A 19,209-nucleotide genomic window follows, 5' to 3' on the forward strand; every position below is an offset into this window, starting at 1 on the left:
TTCCCCAAGATTAAATCGAGAGTGTGCCATTGGGTACAACATTCCCATCCCTTGCGGTGCTAGCCGACTTCATTGCCGTGGGACTTGTCTCTATTGAGCAAAACTGTAGCGAGTCATACAACGTAGACAAACTGTTACCTGGTGTTAATTAAGCATTCGAATAGCCAGTTGGTTCCGGACTGGAGAATTTTCGTGGGTGATGGNGCTGTTGTTTTAAAACTCACACTGCTGCTGGAATGAAAAAATATTTCTTTTTTATACATAAATATTTTAAAAATGATATTTTGAACATTATTTAATTATAATTTGGTAGTTATATTACTTATTAAGTTATTTTAATTCGGGCATTGGGGCTATTATTTTTTCATTTACTTAATTAATACCTGACTGCAAAATTGTCACATACTGATATATTGTAGTTAATTTTGTGATTCTTGTGCAAATCAAATGTGTTTGATCAAATACCTTACTTATAATGTAGGAGTGTCTTTTTTTTTATTTTGAATAATTAAAAATTATATACCAGTAGCTTGGGAATTCTATATTTAAATTTATATGTTATATGTTAAAAACTTGTTAATTTTATCATGTGTTATCTTGTCAGTAGTGTGGACATCAAGTTTTAGTACCAAAATATATTCACGTTAATCTCTAATTATTTCTACAAGAATTGTATTTACAACATATTTACATATTAAAAGTGTTGTTTTACTTAAATTCTAAAATATATAGTAGTGATTGACACTTTAATTTTGCTCAATGTACCTCATTACATTAACTTTACCCTTAAATGTCAGCTACTATGCCAAAACATCATCATAAGGGTCATTCATTGTTTTATTTCTAATTGAGCAAGGATGACATCAAAAGTAATAAAATACAGTGAGGAAGACATGACCAAAGCACTAGAAGCTGTAAAGTCAGGATATTCAGTATCCAGCCAAATCATATAACCAAGAACCACTCTTTTATACAAACATACAGGAAAATATCCTGTTCAAAGAAAGATGGATTCCTTTTGCAATTGTAACTCAAACAGAAGAGCAATGGTTACAAGTAAATGGAGTATTTTTTAAGATCTAAAATGCTTAGTATTTAATGTTGTATTTAATTAAATAAACTAGTGAAGTAGCTTTCATAAAATATTCAATTTTTTTCCACTTCAATATTGCTTTCACTTCATTGTCGTGCATTCGCACTTTCAATGTCAGGTACTGTACTTTTGAAGCCATCTCAGGGACTGATACAAAATGCAAATTATCACTAAAATACATAAATTTAGTAACATACTTGATTACTTAATGATTTTCTAACTAAATTTGCATTTGTAATGCCACAAAACACCATAGTTAAGTAATATTTTTGAATTAAACAGTAATTTTGCACCAAAGACATTTCATAAACCTTTATAGTAGCTGCAACATATTCTTAAATATCAGCAGTTAAGTAAAAGTAAGATAAAGTAATTCTGCAGAGGCATATGACATTCCGAGTAAATTATACAGAACTTAGAATAATAGCTTCTAATTATTCTTAGTAGTATTAATGTTACAAGAAGTTTATTATTTTAGTTATCTTAAGTACAAATACAAGTAAAAAATAATTATTAAAATGATATAACATAATTTTACTTGTAAATATTAAGATCATCATTATGCATTGGATGTGTTATTGAAATCTAATATTTTATATTATCAATTTTTAGTTTTAAAGAAATCTATAACTGCGCATATCAATTCAGATGATAACGAAGATTTGTGGAATGAATATAATGATGAAGGTAAACATATCATGTATAAAAATTATTATTATTGGTACGTTATAACATTGAACATCAATATTATCATTGTCATATTACATTTATTTATTATATGATTTTCTATTGAATTTTTTCTTCAATATTACAGTAGAACCTCGTAAACTCGGCCTAATGTGGACCGAAGGGTGGCCGAGTTTGTGGAAATGCCGGGTTATCGGGAATGGGGTTAAAAAAAATAAGTACGAGTGTTTCCTCAGAAAATACTGTACTGTACTTGTATGTATTGTTTACTTGAGAATATAACAGAGAATAAACTGCCCAAATACCCTTAAACAAAGGAAAAGTACGTCCTTTATGAAGGCATAGAGCCTTTACTACATGAAAATGAAAATTAATGAATACACTGTGTACAGTAATTTACCTGATAAGACAGACCTCAGAAAAATACTTTATGAGAGCTTTTATACTTTTATAAAGCTGTCTATAATGAAAATTAATTAACTAAGGATTTTTTTGCCCTGCCAGGGTGTGGACGAGTTATCCGGAGTGCCAGGTTATCGAGGGCCGAGTTTTCGAGGTTCTACTGTATTTGAAATTCATATGTCAGCTTTCTGTTTTACAGTATTTTTGTTGATTAGATCATACCATTGATTCAATTATAATAAATTACAGATTAATAATTCATTTATTATTATTTAGAAACGAGATTTGTTCAGCCTCAGAATGCTGGATTCCGTCCATTGCCAGGTTTTAGTGCTCGTCCTGTTTCGAACTCTGACTTACCATTTGGAAAATGGAAGTTTTTCAATGAAGAGAAATATGGTAAAATATATAATAATTGTTTTTGGAGTTTTCTTTTTGTAATGGTTAAAATCTGAGTTTTGAATATCATTTTCATAAATTTTAATTAATATAATTTTCAGATCAAGAATGTCCACCACTTTACTTAATAGCCAAGGAGTGTGCTGCTTTAGGGGGAATTATGCCAGAAGGAAATCTAAAAAATATTCTTCTAAGGGCTTGCAATTGGCTAGAAATTTGTTATTCATGTGTAAGTTCTAACTTATTATAATCACACTCTATATTTTTAAATTATAATGCAAACTTAAATATGAAAGTAAAACTTGTGTATCACTGAATGAGAAGACATTGTATTCAGTTTAAAGTGTAGAGTGGTATGCTGTGATTCACGGTAATTTCCGAACAGTCCATTATAGCAAAAACAGTGTTTAAAATTGTAAATGATTATGCCTAAGCTTAATCATCTCAAAACAAATGTTTAATTAAATTATATGGTTACATGAAAATCAATCAAGAGAGAGATATATCTGGCCCCAAATGGCGAATCAGGTTGATATCAGGGCTTTTATTCACATAAAGCTGAAACAGTACAGTGTCAGGCAATTTTTCTTTCCATTGGCAAATCCTCTAAAACTTAATTTTGTTCTCTTTTCATTATTCATTTCTCAACATCACTAAGTTCTGGTTATCATCTTTCTGATCTGCATGTTTAAAAAATAACCTTATCTGGAATTCTTTGCTCTTTCCTTTTCATTTTTACTTATATCTTCTGTATGTATATCTCCATCTCCACTCTCACTGAAGTTATTACCACTGTAGACAGTAAACCAGCAAGACAAAAGAGAAAGAAAAAGAAATCTGTAAATTCTACATAGTATAAATTATAACAAAATATAATATAAAAATATATGGCAACACAGTATATTCAATGTGCTTACTTTTTTGGTATGACTAGAAGAAAATTATTTTTTCATCTGTAGATAAAGTTCTGTCTGAGAATTCTCTTATCCATAATTGCAACTTATACAAAAATGTTTTGGAATTATATTACAATCAGCAGGTTACTAAACTGTCTGAACCATGTCATGGGAAGTACGACAACTGCTATATTTAATTAAACATAATAAATTTTGAATAAACCGAAGGCTTAATTAATAAACAGCTGCACTGTAGTTGTTGAATGTTACAAATTCAAATGTGAAGGAATACTTGAACTCAAACTCTGATTGGAATTTTGATTATAAGTCATAAACAAATATGTTTACTGACTTAGATACAATCTGTACATTTCTATATTCAACGGTTGACTCAACAGTGAGAAAACATTTCTAAATGGACCGTTGAAATTAATGATGTCAGTGCTGTTCCACCATTGAGCTCAACAGTCTCAATGACACAAAAGACCGTTGAGTATTCAATAAACTAACATGGCAGCATTCGTGAAACAAGTAAATTTCACTTATAGAAACTATCGATTTGCTGTTGCTGTGGATGCTGTAATAGCGGACAGATTGATGAACGATCTGTATATGATAAAACATGTGATTGCATGATTATGTTGGATAATTTGGTCAATATTGAAATATTAAGCTTTTTTTCAGAAACACACTACCTCTACAAATTTGTCCAAAATTGATTACAACAGATATTTGGCCCGCTTTAAGTCTTCCTAATGATATATATAAATTCAAGAAATTCAAATTATTAAAAAAAGACCCAGTATAGAAGAAAATGATAGAGAAAGGTTCATTCAAATAGTGGTTAAGTGAGTTATTTTAGCAAAACAGTCACAATTGTTGTCTTCTCCTTATTTAAGTCAGCCATCATGAAAAGTGCCCTTTCAACGGAAACGTTTCTTTATTCTACAAAATGTGACGTCAGATCATTTAACGGCAAACTCACCGGTGATATAAGTGTTGAATTTAGAAACATATAGTATGTATAGAGGTATAGTCAACCTTTCGTGTAGACTTCTTGTCTACCCTCCAGATTTGCAGTACTTTATTGTACTTAATTTATAAAATAATTATCCTTTTCTATGTGTACCACAGATTTTATTTAAAAGCATTGTAAAATTACTTCTGTATCACTTTAGTTTTTACTCTTGAATAATAATCTTCCTATTGGTAAGGTGATTAGACAAAATGTTTTCAGATTATTATAAATTTATTTTCAAGATATAAATTTTAATAAGTATCAAAAACACATTTCAAATTCTATAAAAATTTATTCTGAAGCTAACATTTTATAAAGTTAGCTATAAAGAAATTTAATTGTTTCTTTACTCTTTTTAACTCTGCACAGATTGGAAGCCATAACAAATATTTTATAATGTTTTTAGAAAAAGTTGACATTATTCTCTGAATATTTTTTTAGACACTGTTTTTTTTATTCTTCATTTACTATTTTTAATTTTTAGTCAGTGATTATCATGAATAAAATGTTCAATTAAACAAAGAAAATACGTAATGAAACAAAAGAAAAGTTGTTGAGCAATAATGAAATTACAAATGATTACAATCTATGCAATTTCTTGATTAGGATAATAATATAAAATGGAACATATTATTTTTAGAAAAAGTCATACTCAAGCTTGCAATATTATTTCCCATTTTACAGGTGGAAAATGAATTGCAAAAGGCTTTATAACACCATTGCAGTGTTAGAGTTGTTTTTTTTTTTTTATTGTGATTGTATGTAAGTTTACAAGCAAATAAAATTCATGGTGTTAGATCTAATCGTAGGAGAGAAAGAACTACTAAAGATATAAATGCTATTGAACTAAAGCATTATTATTGACGTGACATGAACCGAAAGTAAATCAGAAGTAAAACTTTATATTTACATAATTCCTTTCTTTATTAAATTGTAAAAAAATAAAAGAAATTACTATGTGCATGATACATAAAGTATAAGAAATATACAGAAAGAGAATAAATTAAAAATAAAAATGATAGAATGAAGTGTGAAAGACTTATTTTCATTTTTTAATTAATTCTCTTTCTGATATACATATCATAATGCACCCTTTATGAGGTTAAGTTTGTATCTTGAAAATGGATTTATTAGACACTTAAAACATTTGTTCTGCTTCAAAGTCTACACAATTTTAATTAAGCAGTATTTAAATTAATTTTAATTTTGAATAACAATTAACACACAAACTCAGTCTGTTATATTCTTAAGTTTAGATATTAAATTTTAATACAAATACTGTATTTTAAAGGACAATAAAAAAGTTCCACAAAGACTGAAGCCTGTACTTCATAATAAGACTTTACTTCTAGACTACTACTGGAGTTAGATTTTTATCTTCCCTATAGTCAGCTTCTGTCTGAACTACCTCAATAATAATTTACATAATAGTAAAATTATAAATGTTACAATAAAAAGACCACATCAACGTAGATTTTTGTATTAAAATATAATGTGGGACATTTTAATACAGGGATTTTAATTTTGTAATTTTACTAGAGTTTATTAAACAGTGTTGATTATTTACTTCTATATTTAAGAATATCAACATCAATAAACTGAATTCGTATGTTGCTTTGTTGTTTGAGCTTGCTTTATTTCAAATTGTTTTAAGTAGTGTGATTCTATCATTTACTTTCCTCCCTGTTATGCATACAAAACATATTGAATCATTTCAAATTTGCCAAGCTTGTGTTTAGGGGCATTGATGCTATTAAATTTTGGTGTTTATAGATCAAGGGGATGTTGAGATAGAGGGGTGTCAATTTTTTTCAATATTTTTAGTGAAAAATAATGAAGTTATTGATGAATTTTATAACTTTTTTTAGGGTAAAAATAATGGACTTCAACTCGACGACTGCGACACGGGATTCTTGTATGGTATTCGCTCGGTATGTGAAGGTGACGTTCCTTGCCAGGCCACCGGAAGACTACTACTACTGTCTCTTCGTCAGACTGGAATCTCACAGAGATCTCTGACATCAGTATGTAATGCCGATCGTTGCATAGAACAGTTCCTCCTCCAGCCTTCTCCTTGATGTCCAGGATTTTTCATATATTAGTCACTCGGAGCAATAATCTACATTACATTTAGGTAACATTCTTAAAGAAAAAACAAAACTCAGTTCAAAGTAAAATTCATAATAGTAAAATAGCCATTTTTGCATACACAAAGCCATTTGATAAGATTTGCACCTATTTATTTAATTACGTAGCCAAATTATTTTATTTAAAATATTTTTTTTACTTACTTAATGGTAGTTTTGTTTGTATATTGTACATATAAATCATTTGCATTTATGCTAATACTAAGGTTTTCGTCCATCAAAAAATAGTCTTTGTGATCTTGTAAATATTCGGCGCTGTATAAGAGTGTCGATAATAACACGAATGTCCCTTATACAATTTATCCATAAATCTGTATTGAAGGTTTTTTCCTGTATCCTAAATTTATTTTCCAGTCTTAGGTCGATCGTAGCACCCACTCAATATGATTTGACAAATTTTCTGCATTCTCATTGGCAAGTGGAGTAACTAAGGGGGAAAGATGTGCACGTGCCCCGCGCCCCAACCTTGAGGGCACCAAAATGAACCCATGGAATGTTTTTGTAATTAAAATTGAATCAGGGACGGTTTGTCTCAGGGGCTAAAACTATTCGGCCCTGATAATCGGTCGCCATTTTTGATGTAGTTTCTTAGAGATTCGAAATATTAAAAAATAATGAAAAAGTTTAGAAGTGTTTTAAAGACGAAATTATTTTTTTAAATAAGTGCACAAATAATGGCATTATTATAATGTATTCATAAAATAATGTCATTAATTCAATGATAGATCGTTGTGACCAAATAACTGGCGAGTGCAGAAATATTTTTCTCTTTAATTAAATAAACCACTGATAAACTATTTCTTCTAAAATATCTTAAGATTCGTTTATTCGAAATATACGTGATGGAAATAAGTCGAATAAACAGCTGATGATGATATAAACAGTAACATTATTATAGATAATCGAATGGCCGAGGTGGAAAAGCGTTGATTTTCTGCTTCAATATCTTTGATTCTGGATCAGTCGATCAAAAAATTGTGCGGTGGTGTTACGGTCGATGCATTCAAGCAGCAAAATTAAGATGACATTGAGCATCGACGACAGACTGAGCCAATCGTCTCAGTCAATTGTCAAGGTGAAAAGAGATGATTGGTGGAACAGATCATGGACGTTTATTGTATTAATTTTGCGGTTTATGCACATAAGCTTATAAGATTCTAGCGTGAACTCGATTCAATATCCTGTAATCTATCACAGATCTGGACGTCCAGTGGCACATCCAGAAGGGAACGAGGGACCCAAAACAAAAAGAAAACAAAAACACTATTAAATTTTTCTAAAATGTTTTCCTATTTAAAATTAATTATTTTTATTTATATTCTGTGGTGTCTTCTATTTCTGCATTATTTATGAATCAGTGGTCACATGAGGGCGAATTTCATTGAATTTGCATTAAAAATTTGTTATCTGTTCAACTCGCTCCTCTAAGATTAAATCGCGAGTGTGCCATTGGGTACATCATTCTCCATCCCTTGCGGTGCTAGCCGACTTCATTGCCGTGGGACTTGTCTCTATTGAGCAAAACTGTAGCGAGTCATACAACGTAGACAAACTGTTACCTGGTGTTAATTAAGCATTCGAATAGCCAGTTGGTTCCGGACTGGAGAATTTTCGTGGGTGATGGTAACTCGGATCTAAAATCGTGACATATCCCAGAGATTTTTGCTGATCAAACTCCAGAATCTGTTTATTGTGGATCTGACAGAATCACGATGTGATCATTCGGACCATTTTGGAACATTGAAAAAAACACCATTTAGTGCTTGTAGGGTGGAAAACAAAGTGCATTACTTAAAACGTGATTTTTCTACTTTCGCAATGCGATAAAACTGCAGAAGTACTTGTAATGGAATATTTCATTGATCGATTAACTGCAGACACCAGCACGTTGTAGGCTATAGGTCACAATTATGCCTTATTAGGGTGGGTCCCACATATGGGGAAGTGACCAGTATGGTATGGGAAACATGTCCCGATCTGTTATACTGTCCACGATGTGTAACATTTCACGATAAAAGTGTACTTTCAATAAGGTTGATATGACTAATTTTTGTTGTTTATTTTAAGAAAGGTTACACTGTTGTTTCTTCTTATGTTCTGACCTTTTGCGTTGTTTAAGTATTATTTCTAACATTAAAAAGTAATAAAATGTCATCATCAAAAGTTGAAAAAACAAATAAATAAAACGGTTTTTCGAAATAAACTAATACAGCACTCGTAGGTAACGATTGTTGGTTCAATTTTCGTTTTGCCATTTGTTCTTGTCGTCGACTTTACCACCGCCAATTGTGTTGCAGAAACCAAACAGAATGTTTTTCTGCGAATTTCAATGAATTGTTGAAATTGCTCGAAANTGTAGGTTATAGGTCACAATTATGCTTTATTAGGGTGGATCCCACATATGCGGAAGTGACCAGTATGGTATGGGAAACATGTCCCGATCTGTTATACTGTTTACGATGTGTAACATTTCACAGTACAAGTGTACTTTCGATAAGGTTGATATGACTAATTTTTGTTGTTTATTTTAAGAAAGGTTACACTGTTGTTTCTTCTTATCTTCTGGCTTTTTGCGTTGTTTAAGTAGTATTTCTAACATTAAAAAGTAATAAAATGTCATCATCAAAAGTTGAAAACACAAATAAAGCGGTTTTTCGAAATACAGTAGCACTCGTATGTAACGATTGCCAGTTCCATTTTCGTTCTTGTCGTCGACTTTACCACCGCCAATTGTGCTGCAGAAACCAAACAGAATGTTTTTCTGCGAATTTCAATGAATTGTTGAAATTGCTCGAAAAAACGGCTAATCATTTCTTGTCTCTAAATAAGAAATTAGTCGAACATCCAAACATGTTATTAATAGCCATCATCGATCGGAAATGGCAACCAATTATACCTTCTGCCCCTGTTTCCATCGATCCTGTAGTTTACTTGCTATTCTAGAAGTGTATTCTGGTGATGAATATCAGTAATTTTATGGCGAAAGCTTGATTGGGAAACGATCTAAACATTTCGAAAACTCTTATACTTCATTCTAATTCGAATTTCTGTCTGTAAAGAAGCTAATTCTAGAATGATGAGTTTTAAAATTCAAAAAGCTGATCGAACTTCTCTTGGTTCACCGACTTACGCGGATGAATATTTCGTTTTAAATTAAATTTTGTGTGTATAAATAACCATTTTAATTTTTTAAAGGTTGCTTTTTTGTCAGGTGTTTCATTTTAAACAAAATTGTTTGACTATTAATATTATTATAATTGCAGTTAATAACATTCACACTTAATAAAACCAATTTATGTTGTAATCATCAAGAGAAAATGTTTGCGCGCCAAGCCACATACAAAAACTTAACATCAAGTTCGTTCGAAATTTTGTAATTCACTTGTGTAAGACTGGTTACTATCGGGTAAATTTTGTTAATGAAATGTTGAAAGTTTCTTGGAAACGAGCAAACTTTTATCCAAAGAACGTCAGATTTTTTCAAGTTTCCCATAAAAAACGCTCATAAGGATTAATTTCCGAGCTGTAGCAAAAAGTAAACTGTACCCTCCTAATATACCTCTGTAGCAATTATATGCAAAGACTTTCGATGGATTAATGCCTTGGCTTCAGTACAAATTTCGTAAACTTTAAGCAGAATAATCTAGTCCAAGGTTCGATTTACCGATTTATCCGTCTCTCGATATAAACGATGCGATTGAATGACTTAGATAAGAACGATTCGGAGTTCTAAGTACAAAATTTATTTACTCATTGAAACATTCGTATTCAGACGATAAATCGAAGTGAATTCTTCTGTTTAATTTTTCTATTCATTTCCTACTCTGGCGGTCGAATCTCCAACACAATATTCCCTCAGTTCCGGATTCACGAAAGCGTCGTAACCACGAATTTTCGTTTTTCTACTTCAAAATTTGGTGTTCACAAAACTCGTCATAACTGAAACTGTCGTAAATCGGCATCGTCATATTGCAACACGCAGTGAGTTGCAATATGACGATGCCGTCATATTGCAACTCACTGCATCGAAAATTTATCGTTGATTCAAGTCATTTTGTTCACGGAATTAATCTGATACTATCGAATGTCGGAGGAAACTATTTTTAGTTCAATTGAGGAACTGTAATGTGTAGAATAATATTCTCTTAATGATTTTGAAATTATAAACAGAATCGTTATAATGAATAATACAGAAATTTTACTAACCTTTTGTTTTTGAAACGGTTTTGTAATTCCTTTCAATTTACGTTGAATTTCATCTATGCTTTTAAGTACTGTGCATTTACTAACACTATTCACTTCTTTGCATATTAGGCTTAATTTTTAACAATTATCTTTACAGGTAACCGTTGGATCTAACCTTTCTTGTATTATTTTTCTTTCTTCCACTCCTTTCAACGCCAGTACTGTGGATAAAGTAAAACGATGCCTCTTCTTTTTCTCTCCCATTCTAACAATTCGCTCTATTTGAAAGTTCCCGGGCTATATTCCTATTGGACGAAACACTATACTCTCAGAATCGCTGATATTTTGTCGTAAATAGTAAATTCAATTACGATGAGCTTAGTGAATTTCAGATAAGATTTGTGGTATTTAACTACGTCGCGAGAATATGACGCTGTAACTAACGGCACTTTCTTGAATCTGTATCTTAGTTTGATAGGGATCTTGGTTCGAATCTCTCCGCGCACTGTGTAAATGGAATAGAAACTTGGCCCTTTCATTCTGGCGGTCGCTTTAATTGATTGGTGGGTTTGACCGTTTCGAAAAGGACTGTCGTGGAGGGACAAATGTAGAATTCATTAATTCGAAATACATTTGATGAAAATAAGTCGGATAAACGGCTAATGATGATGGTGATATAAACAGTAACATTTTCATAGATGATCGAATGACAGAGGCGAAAAAGCGTTGATTTTCTGCTTTAACATGTTTGATTCTGGATCAGTCGATCAGAAAATTGCGCGGTGGTGTTACGGTCGATGCATTCAAGCAGCAAAATTAAGATGACATTGAGCATCGACGACAGACTGAGCCAATCGTCTCAGTCAATTGTCAAGGTGAAAAGAGATGATTGGTGGAACAGATCATGGATGTTCATTGTATTAATTTTGCGGTTTATGCGCATAAGCTTATAAGATTCTAGCGTGAACTCGATTCAATATCACAGATCTGGACGTCCAGTGGCACATCCAGAGGGGAACGAGGGATTCTAGCACCCCCCAGAACAAAAAGAAAACAAAAACACTATTAAATTTTTCTAAAATGTTTTCCTATTTAAAATTAATTATTTTTATTTATATTGTGTGGTGTGTTCTATTTCTACATTACTTATGAATCAGTGGTCACATGAAGGTAAATTTCATTTAATTTGCATTAAAAAATTTATGTTATCTGTTCAACTCGCTCCTCTAAGATTAAATCGCGAGTGTGCCATTGGGTACATCATTCTCCATCCCTTGCCGTGCTAGCCGACTTCATTGCCGTGGGACTAGTCTCTATTGAGCAAAACTGTAGCGAGTCATACAACGTAGACAACCTGTTACCTGGTGTTAATTAAGCATTCGAATAGGTAATTTGTTTCAGACTGGAGAATTTTCGTGGGTGATGGTAACTCGGATCTAAAATCGCGACATATCCCAGAGATTTTTGCTGATCAAACTCCAGGATCTGTTTATTGTGGGTCTGACAGAATCACGATGTGATCATTCGGACCATTTTGGAACATTGAAAAGGCACCATTTAGTGCTTGTAGGGTGGAAAACAAAGTGCATTACTTAAAACGTGATTTTTCTACTTTCGCAATGCGATAAAACTGCAGAAGTACTTGTAATGGAAAATTTTATTGATCGATTAACTGGAGACACCAGCACGTTGTAGGTTATAGGTCACAATTATGCTTTATTAGGGTGGATCCCACATATGCGGAAGTGACCAGTATGGTATGGGAAACATGTCCCGATCTGTTATACTGTTTACGATGTGTAACATTTCACAGTACAAGTGTACTTTCGATAAGGTTGATATGACTAATTTTTGTTGTTTATTTTAAGAAAGGTTACACTGTTGTTTCTTCTTATCTTCTGGCTTTTTGCGTTGTTTAAGTAGTATTTCTAACATTAAAAAGTAATAAAATGTCATCATCAAAAGTTGAAAACACAAATAAAGCGGTTTTTCGAAATACAGTAGCACTCGTATGTAACGATTGCCAGTTCCATTTTCGTTCTTGTCGTCGACTTTACCACCGCCAATTGTGCTGCAGAAACCAAACAGAATGTTTTTCTGCGAATTTCAATGAATTGTTGAAATTGCTCGAAAAAACGGCTAATCATTTCTTGTCTCTAAATAAGAAATTAGTCGAACATCCAAACATGTTATTAATAGCCATCATCGATCGGAAATGGCAACCAATTATACCTTCTGCCCCTGTTTCCATCGATCCTGTAGTTTACTTGCTATTCTAGAAGTGTATTCTGGTGATGAATATCAGTAATTTTATGGCGAAAGCTTGATTGGGAAACGATCTAAACATTTCGAAAACTCTTATACTTCATTCTAATTCGAATTTCTGTCTGTAAAGAAGCTAATTCTAGAATGATGAGTTTTAAAATTCAAAAAGCTGATCGAACTTCTCTTGGTTCACCGACTTACGCGGATGAATATTTCGTTTTAAATTAAATTTTGTGTGTATAAATAACCATTTTAATTTTTTAAAGGTTGCTTTTTTGTCAGGTGTTTCATTTTAAACAAAATTGTTTGACTATTAATATTATTATAATTGCAGTTAATAACATTCACACTTAATAAAACCAATTTATGTTGTAATCATCAAGAGAAAATGTTTGCGCGCCAAGCCACATACAAAAACTTAACATCAAGTTCGTTCGAAATTTTGTAATTCACTTGTGTAAGACTGGTTACTATCGGGTAAATTTTGTTAATGAAATGTTGAAAGTTTCTTGGAAACGAGCAAACTTTTATCCAAAGAACGTCAGATTTTTTCAAGTTTCCCATAAAAAACGCTCATAAGGATTAATTTCCGAGCTGTAGCAAAAAGTAAACTGTACCCTCCTAATATACCTCTGTAGCAATTATATGCAAAGACTTTCGATGGATTAATGCCTTGGCTTCAGTACAAATTTCGTAAACTTTAAGCAGAATAATCTAGTCCAAGGTTCGATTTACCGATTTATCCGTCTCTCGATATAAACGATGCGATTGAATGACTTAGATAAGAACGATTCGGAGTTCTAAGTACAAAATTTATTTACTCATTGAAACATTCGTATTCAGACGATAAATCGAAGTGAATTCTTCTGTTTAATTTTTCTATTCATTTTGTACTCTGGCGGTCGAATCCCCAACACAATATTCTTCCCGGTCCGCATTCACGAAAGCGTCCTAACGACGAATTTTCGTTTTAAGTTGTCTACGTCAAAATTTGGTGTTCACAAAACTCGTCGTAATCGAAAATGTCGTATATCGGCATCGTTATATTGCAACATGCAGTGAGTTGTCGTAAGTCAAGACAATTCAAGCTGATCAATTGACAAATTACGTACTTCATCGAAAATTTATCGTTGATTCAAGTCATTTTGTTCACGGAATTAATCTGATACTATCGAATGTCGGAGGAAACAATTTTTCGTTCAATTGAGGAACTGTAATGTGTAGAATACTATTCTCTTAATCATTTTGAAATTATAAACAGAATCATTATAATGAATAATAAAGAAATTTTACTAACCTTTTATTTTTGAAACGCTTTTGTAATCTCTCTCAATTTACATTGAATTTAATCTATGCTTCTAAGTACTGTGCATTTACTAACACTATTCACTTCTTTGCATATTAGGCTTAATTTTTAACAATTATCTTTACAGGTAACAGTTGGATCTAACCTTTTTTCTATTATTTTTCTTTTTTCCACTCTTTTCAACGCCAGTACTGTGGACAAAGTAAGACGCCGCCTTCTTTATTTCTCCCATTCTAACAATTCGCTGTTTGAAAGTTCCCGGGCTATATTCCTATTGGACGAAACACTATACTGTCGGAATCGCTATTTTGTCGTAAATAGTAAATTCAGTTATGATGAGCTTCATGAATTGCAGATACGATTTGTGGTATTTAACAACGTCGCGAGAATATGACACTGTAACTAACGGCACTTCCTTGAATCTGTATCTTAGTTTGTTAGGGATCTTGGTTCGAATGTCTCCGCGCACTGTGTAAATCGAATAGAAAGTTGGCCCTTTGATTCTGGCGGTCAATTTCATTGATTGGTCGGTTCGACCGTTTGGAAAAGGACTGTTGTGGAGTGACAAATCTAGTAAATATCTTAAGATTCATTCATTCGCAATACACTTGATGAAAATAAGTCGGATAAACAGCTAATGATGATGATGATATAAACAGTAACATTTTCATAGATGATCGAATGGCCGAGGTGGAAAAAGCGTTGATTTTCTGTTTCAACATGTTTGATTCTGGATCAGTTGATCAGAAAATTGCGCGGTGGTGTTACGGTCGATGCATTCAAGCAGCAAAATTAAGATGACATTNATCGAATGTCGGAGGAAACAATTTTTCGTTCAATTGAGGAACTGTAATGTGTAGAATACTATTTTCTTAATCATTTTGAAATTATAAACAGAATCGTTATAATGAATAATACAGAAATTTTACTAACCTTGTATTTTTGAAACGTTTTTGTAATCTTTTTCAACTTACGTTGAATTTCATCTATGCTTTTAAGTACTGTGCATTTACTAACACTATTCATTTTTTTGCAAATTAGGCCTAATTTTCAACAATTATCCTTAGAGGTAACAGTTGGATCTAACCTTTCTTTTATTATTATTTTTTCGACTTCTTTCAACGCCTGTATTGGTAAAAGTAAAATGATGCCTTATTTTTCTCTCCCATTTTAACACAGAAACTCATGCAGGAAACAATTCGCTCTATTTGAAAGTTCCCGGGCTATATTCCTATTGGACGAAACACTATACTGTCGGAATCGCTGACATTTTGTTGTAAATAGTAAATTCAGTTACGATGAGCTTCGTGAATTGCAGATACGATTTGAGGTATTTAACTACGTCGCGAGAATATGACACTGTAACTAACGGCACTTTCTTGAATCTGGATCTTAGTTTGATAGCGATCGTGGTTCGAATCTCTCCGCGCACTGTGTAAATCGAATAGAAACTTGGCCTTTTCATTCTGGCGGTCGATTTCATTGATTGGTGGATTCGACCGTATGGAAAAGTACTGTACAAATCTACAAGTCATTCTCGGAAGAGTCAATCTTCTGTATCCTATAATTGCTATAGTTCCTATTGGATGGTGTCGAGAGACAGATAAGTTGGCCATGACGTTACTTATGTTGACGATCTCGTTTTTTAACGAAAGGTCGAACGAAGCCACGTTTTCTATACACGATCTGTAGTAAAATATGGTAATTATTATCGCCGGAGCATTTTGCCTGATAATTGCACGTAAAGTATTAAAATTTGTATGATTTCACTTGAAACTGTACAAACAATTTTCATAAAGTTAGTAATATAATTGCTAGTCTTAGCCACATTTCTAATATAATTCCATAGTCGTTTGAACTCGCAAAACATATTTAAAGTATTTGTTCTTACACATTAAAAGTATTACAATGGAAGACGGTAGACAATACGATTTCGTAGATTTCACTTAGTTTGAATGCAAGAGATATTTCGTCGAAATCAAAATATAAATGTACAATTAATAATCAGTTAAACTATTGTAATATATATAATATATATATATATATATAATGTGTTAGATTTAATAATTTTGAAAATGGATTCAAATTTTTATTGTACGTTATCGCGAATAAAAGTACAAACATCAAATGAAATGAAATGCGGTGTATTGGTTGTAAACGAGTCTGAAAAATAAAGTCTGTCAGATATATTATTTATTATTCTAGACTTTCCTCTATGTCATTCTTTAGTATAATACTTAATTGCAATTCAAGTCTTTAAAGTCAAGAGTTCGCCAGTGGACAAGAGGTTTCGTTCCCTGAACACCTGGAGTTCGGTCGTGGGTTCGCTCCTCCAGGATGGTCTGGCCACGTGAAGTTTCCCGGGTTTTCTCCACGTGTGTAACGTCCGAATAGGGAAATCAGTTGTCCTTAAAACGACCTTCCGGAAGGCATCCCCTAGGCAACGCAATACATGGGCAGATCGCCCATGTGTTGCGTTGCCGTAACTTAACAAGCAAACCTTTAAAGCCAATACGGAGTTTATCGGCAACGAAACGCTTTGCGTTTTCAGACCATGTTACTCGGATTATAAAATATATAATAGGTACAGTACCTACTAGTGGACAACACTACTGGTAGTAGGTCACGGGTTCACGCCCGGCCAACGGGCTAATCATGTGGAGTTTTTCAGATTTTCTTCACGTTAGTAACACCTAAATTGAGACGTTTCTCATAAAAATGTCTCCATAAATTATACGCTGAGATAAAGCGAAGGTATTAAACTTATTGTTGGATAAATTTGAAATAAAATAGACGTCGATTCCACATTTTGAAACTTTATTAAATGGGGATGATGAAAAGTCGGGGACAATCTTTAAAAATTCTACTGATAATGGCAAAGTTTGATCCGAACTATGCGGTTTTCTAAAGAATACACAATGATATTAATCCTGCATTATCCTTAATGTTCTTCAGTGTTCTCAGGATGACGGCCTGATTGCCGTGTGGTCAAGGTTGCAACCTACCGCTCTGGGGGACCCTGTATCGAAATCGGACGGGAAGAAAATTTTCAGGAATTTTTCGGATGGTGGTCCGTCCGGCCATTTTTTGGGTGGAGATGAAAAATTTCTGGTGTTATCTGCAGTATATAAGTTGGCAACGAGTCATTTAGGGCGGTCAATGTTTGTCTTATTCAACTGTCAATTTGAATTAATTTACATATAAATAATAGTTAAATAATAGTTTGAAAGAAACTAGGACTTCAAGCACCATAAACAGTAAAAGAAGAAATAATAGTTTGTAAGTTTGTCTGGCGGTAAGTAACGTAAATTGTTTTTGTAAATGGTATTTTGACGTCTGACTGTGATAAAGGTAGTGAAAATTCAAACATAAAATTTAAAATAAAATGAGGTTATTTTCAAGTTAAAAATATTTTGATTGTTAGATATGATTACTTTTGTTATTCATATTTATTAGCATAAAAAAACACTGATGAATAATAAAATCATTATTCAATGTGCGAAATAAGCAATCTGCCCCCTCAAAAATTAGGGGGCAGTTACGAGATGAACACATTGAATTGCATTCAGATAAGTGCAAATTGTGTGGCATCACTTTTATTATTATGAAGGTGAAAAATACGTTAAACAACACGAGGCATCTGTTCGTCATAGACGTAATATATCTGCACAGAAGAGTAGCCAAATGACCAACTATCAGAGTTCAGTAGTTTTATCCACTCTGCCACTGATGGCTTGTTGTTCTGAAGCAGAAGACCATCGCCTTTATTGTCTCAGACGTTTTAAATTTAGAATTTACACATGGATTCCTCGTGTCGAAGGGACTACACCTTAACACCAAGAGATGTTTAAACTCGTGATTTTGAATTCTGCCACACGGGACGTAAGTTAAGTCTTGGCAGCCATTAAGATACTGTTAGTTATTAGCATAGATCTATAATTTTTAGTTTCTCACTGGCGACATGCCTTATAATACCAATTCGGGTAGATATTAAACAATGCTTGGTTGCTATAATAGCCAGAGAGTTCTTTATAAGGGGTTTGAAGCTGTATGCAATGTATGTACATGAAAACATATGGGTCGATGAATCTCCAGGAATTTTACGGGGTGGCCCGTTCGGATATGTCGGGTCCCGCCTCTCATAATCCGGCCGCCCTATTGTGGGCCTAGCCGAACCCATAATGGGCTCGGTAATGGAGACCCTCTTATTAGTTATCAAGCGAAATTTATCACTAAAAAGTAAGCCATACGCTTAATAACTGGATGCACCCTTAATTTCAACTTTTTAGAGGAACCTCTATGGTTTGTACAGATCATTTGGATCTCTTCCACCAACAACTCCTGGCTGAGCCACTCCGAAGATGACTTGGTCTTTCCTTTTGCCGTTGACAAACAGTCACCGCTCGACAAGGTTGGACAGGATAATAACAATAATAATAATTGCCAAATTACGGGCTTTGAAACTCTTTCCGTCCCGTGCCCAATAAGAGGGCTTTTTTGAAGCAATCCATTATAAATTCGGTCAGGCCCACAGTGGGGCAGCCTGGGACGGGGTCCGAAAAATTTCAGATTCGATCCCGGATCCTCCAGAGCAGTGGACACCACCCTAATCGGCTGTAGGTCTATAGAGTTAGGTCAATCCCCTAACCAGTAGAGATCGCTCGATGGCCGGAATAAAACCGAAAATCTCCATATAAACCGAAGGAGTTTTTTATTTTAACTCTTTCCGCCCTGTGGGCACTAGGAGGGCCTCTTTTTGTAAGCCCATTATGGGTTCGGCCAGGCTTACAATGGGGCTGCTGGGTAGTGAG

At 33.2% G+C, this 19,209-nt stretch overlaps 1 protein-coding gene across 1 annotated transcript; it reads left to right on the top strand.

Annotated features, from left to right (window-relative positions):
• Positions 1–618: 618 nt before the first annotated feature.
• Positions 619–7,269, top strand: LOC111638854. Its single transcript, XM_023384616.1, has 5 exons — positions 619–1,056; positions 1,706–1,780; positions 2,459–2,581; positions 2,683–2,810; positions 6,364–7,269. The coding sequence occupies exons 1-5, from the start codon at positions 1,008–1,010 to the stop codon at positions 6,571–6,573; spliced, it is 585 nt and encodes a 194-aa protein (XP_023240384.1). The 5' UTR covers positions 619–1,007; the 3' UTR covers positions 6,574–7,269.
• Positions 7,270–19,209: the final 11,940 nt, after the last annotated feature.

This window comes from Centruroides sculpturatus, unplaced genomic scaffold, assembly GCF_000671375.1.
Source record: "Centruroides sculpturatus isolate CEXI.00-Female unplaced genomic scaffold, Cexi_2.0 scaffold1109, whole genome shotgun sequence".
NCBI lineage: Eukaryota > Metazoa > Arthropoda > Arachnida > Scorpiones > Buthidae > Centruroides > Centruroides sculpturatus.

Coding starts and splice junctions, on each gene's coding strand:
- LOC111638854 (XM_023384616.1), top strand. CDS start 1,008: ATGGATTCCTTTTGCAATTGTAACTCAAACAGAAGAGCAATGGTTACA. Junction 1,781..2,458: donor GAATGAATATAATGATGAAG/GTAAACATATCA, acceptor ATTATTATTTAG/AAACGAGATTTGTTCAGCCT. Junction 2,811..6,363: donor TAGAAATTTGTTATTCATGT/GTAAGTTCTAAC, acceptor AACTTTTTTTAG/GGTAAAAATAATGGACTTCA.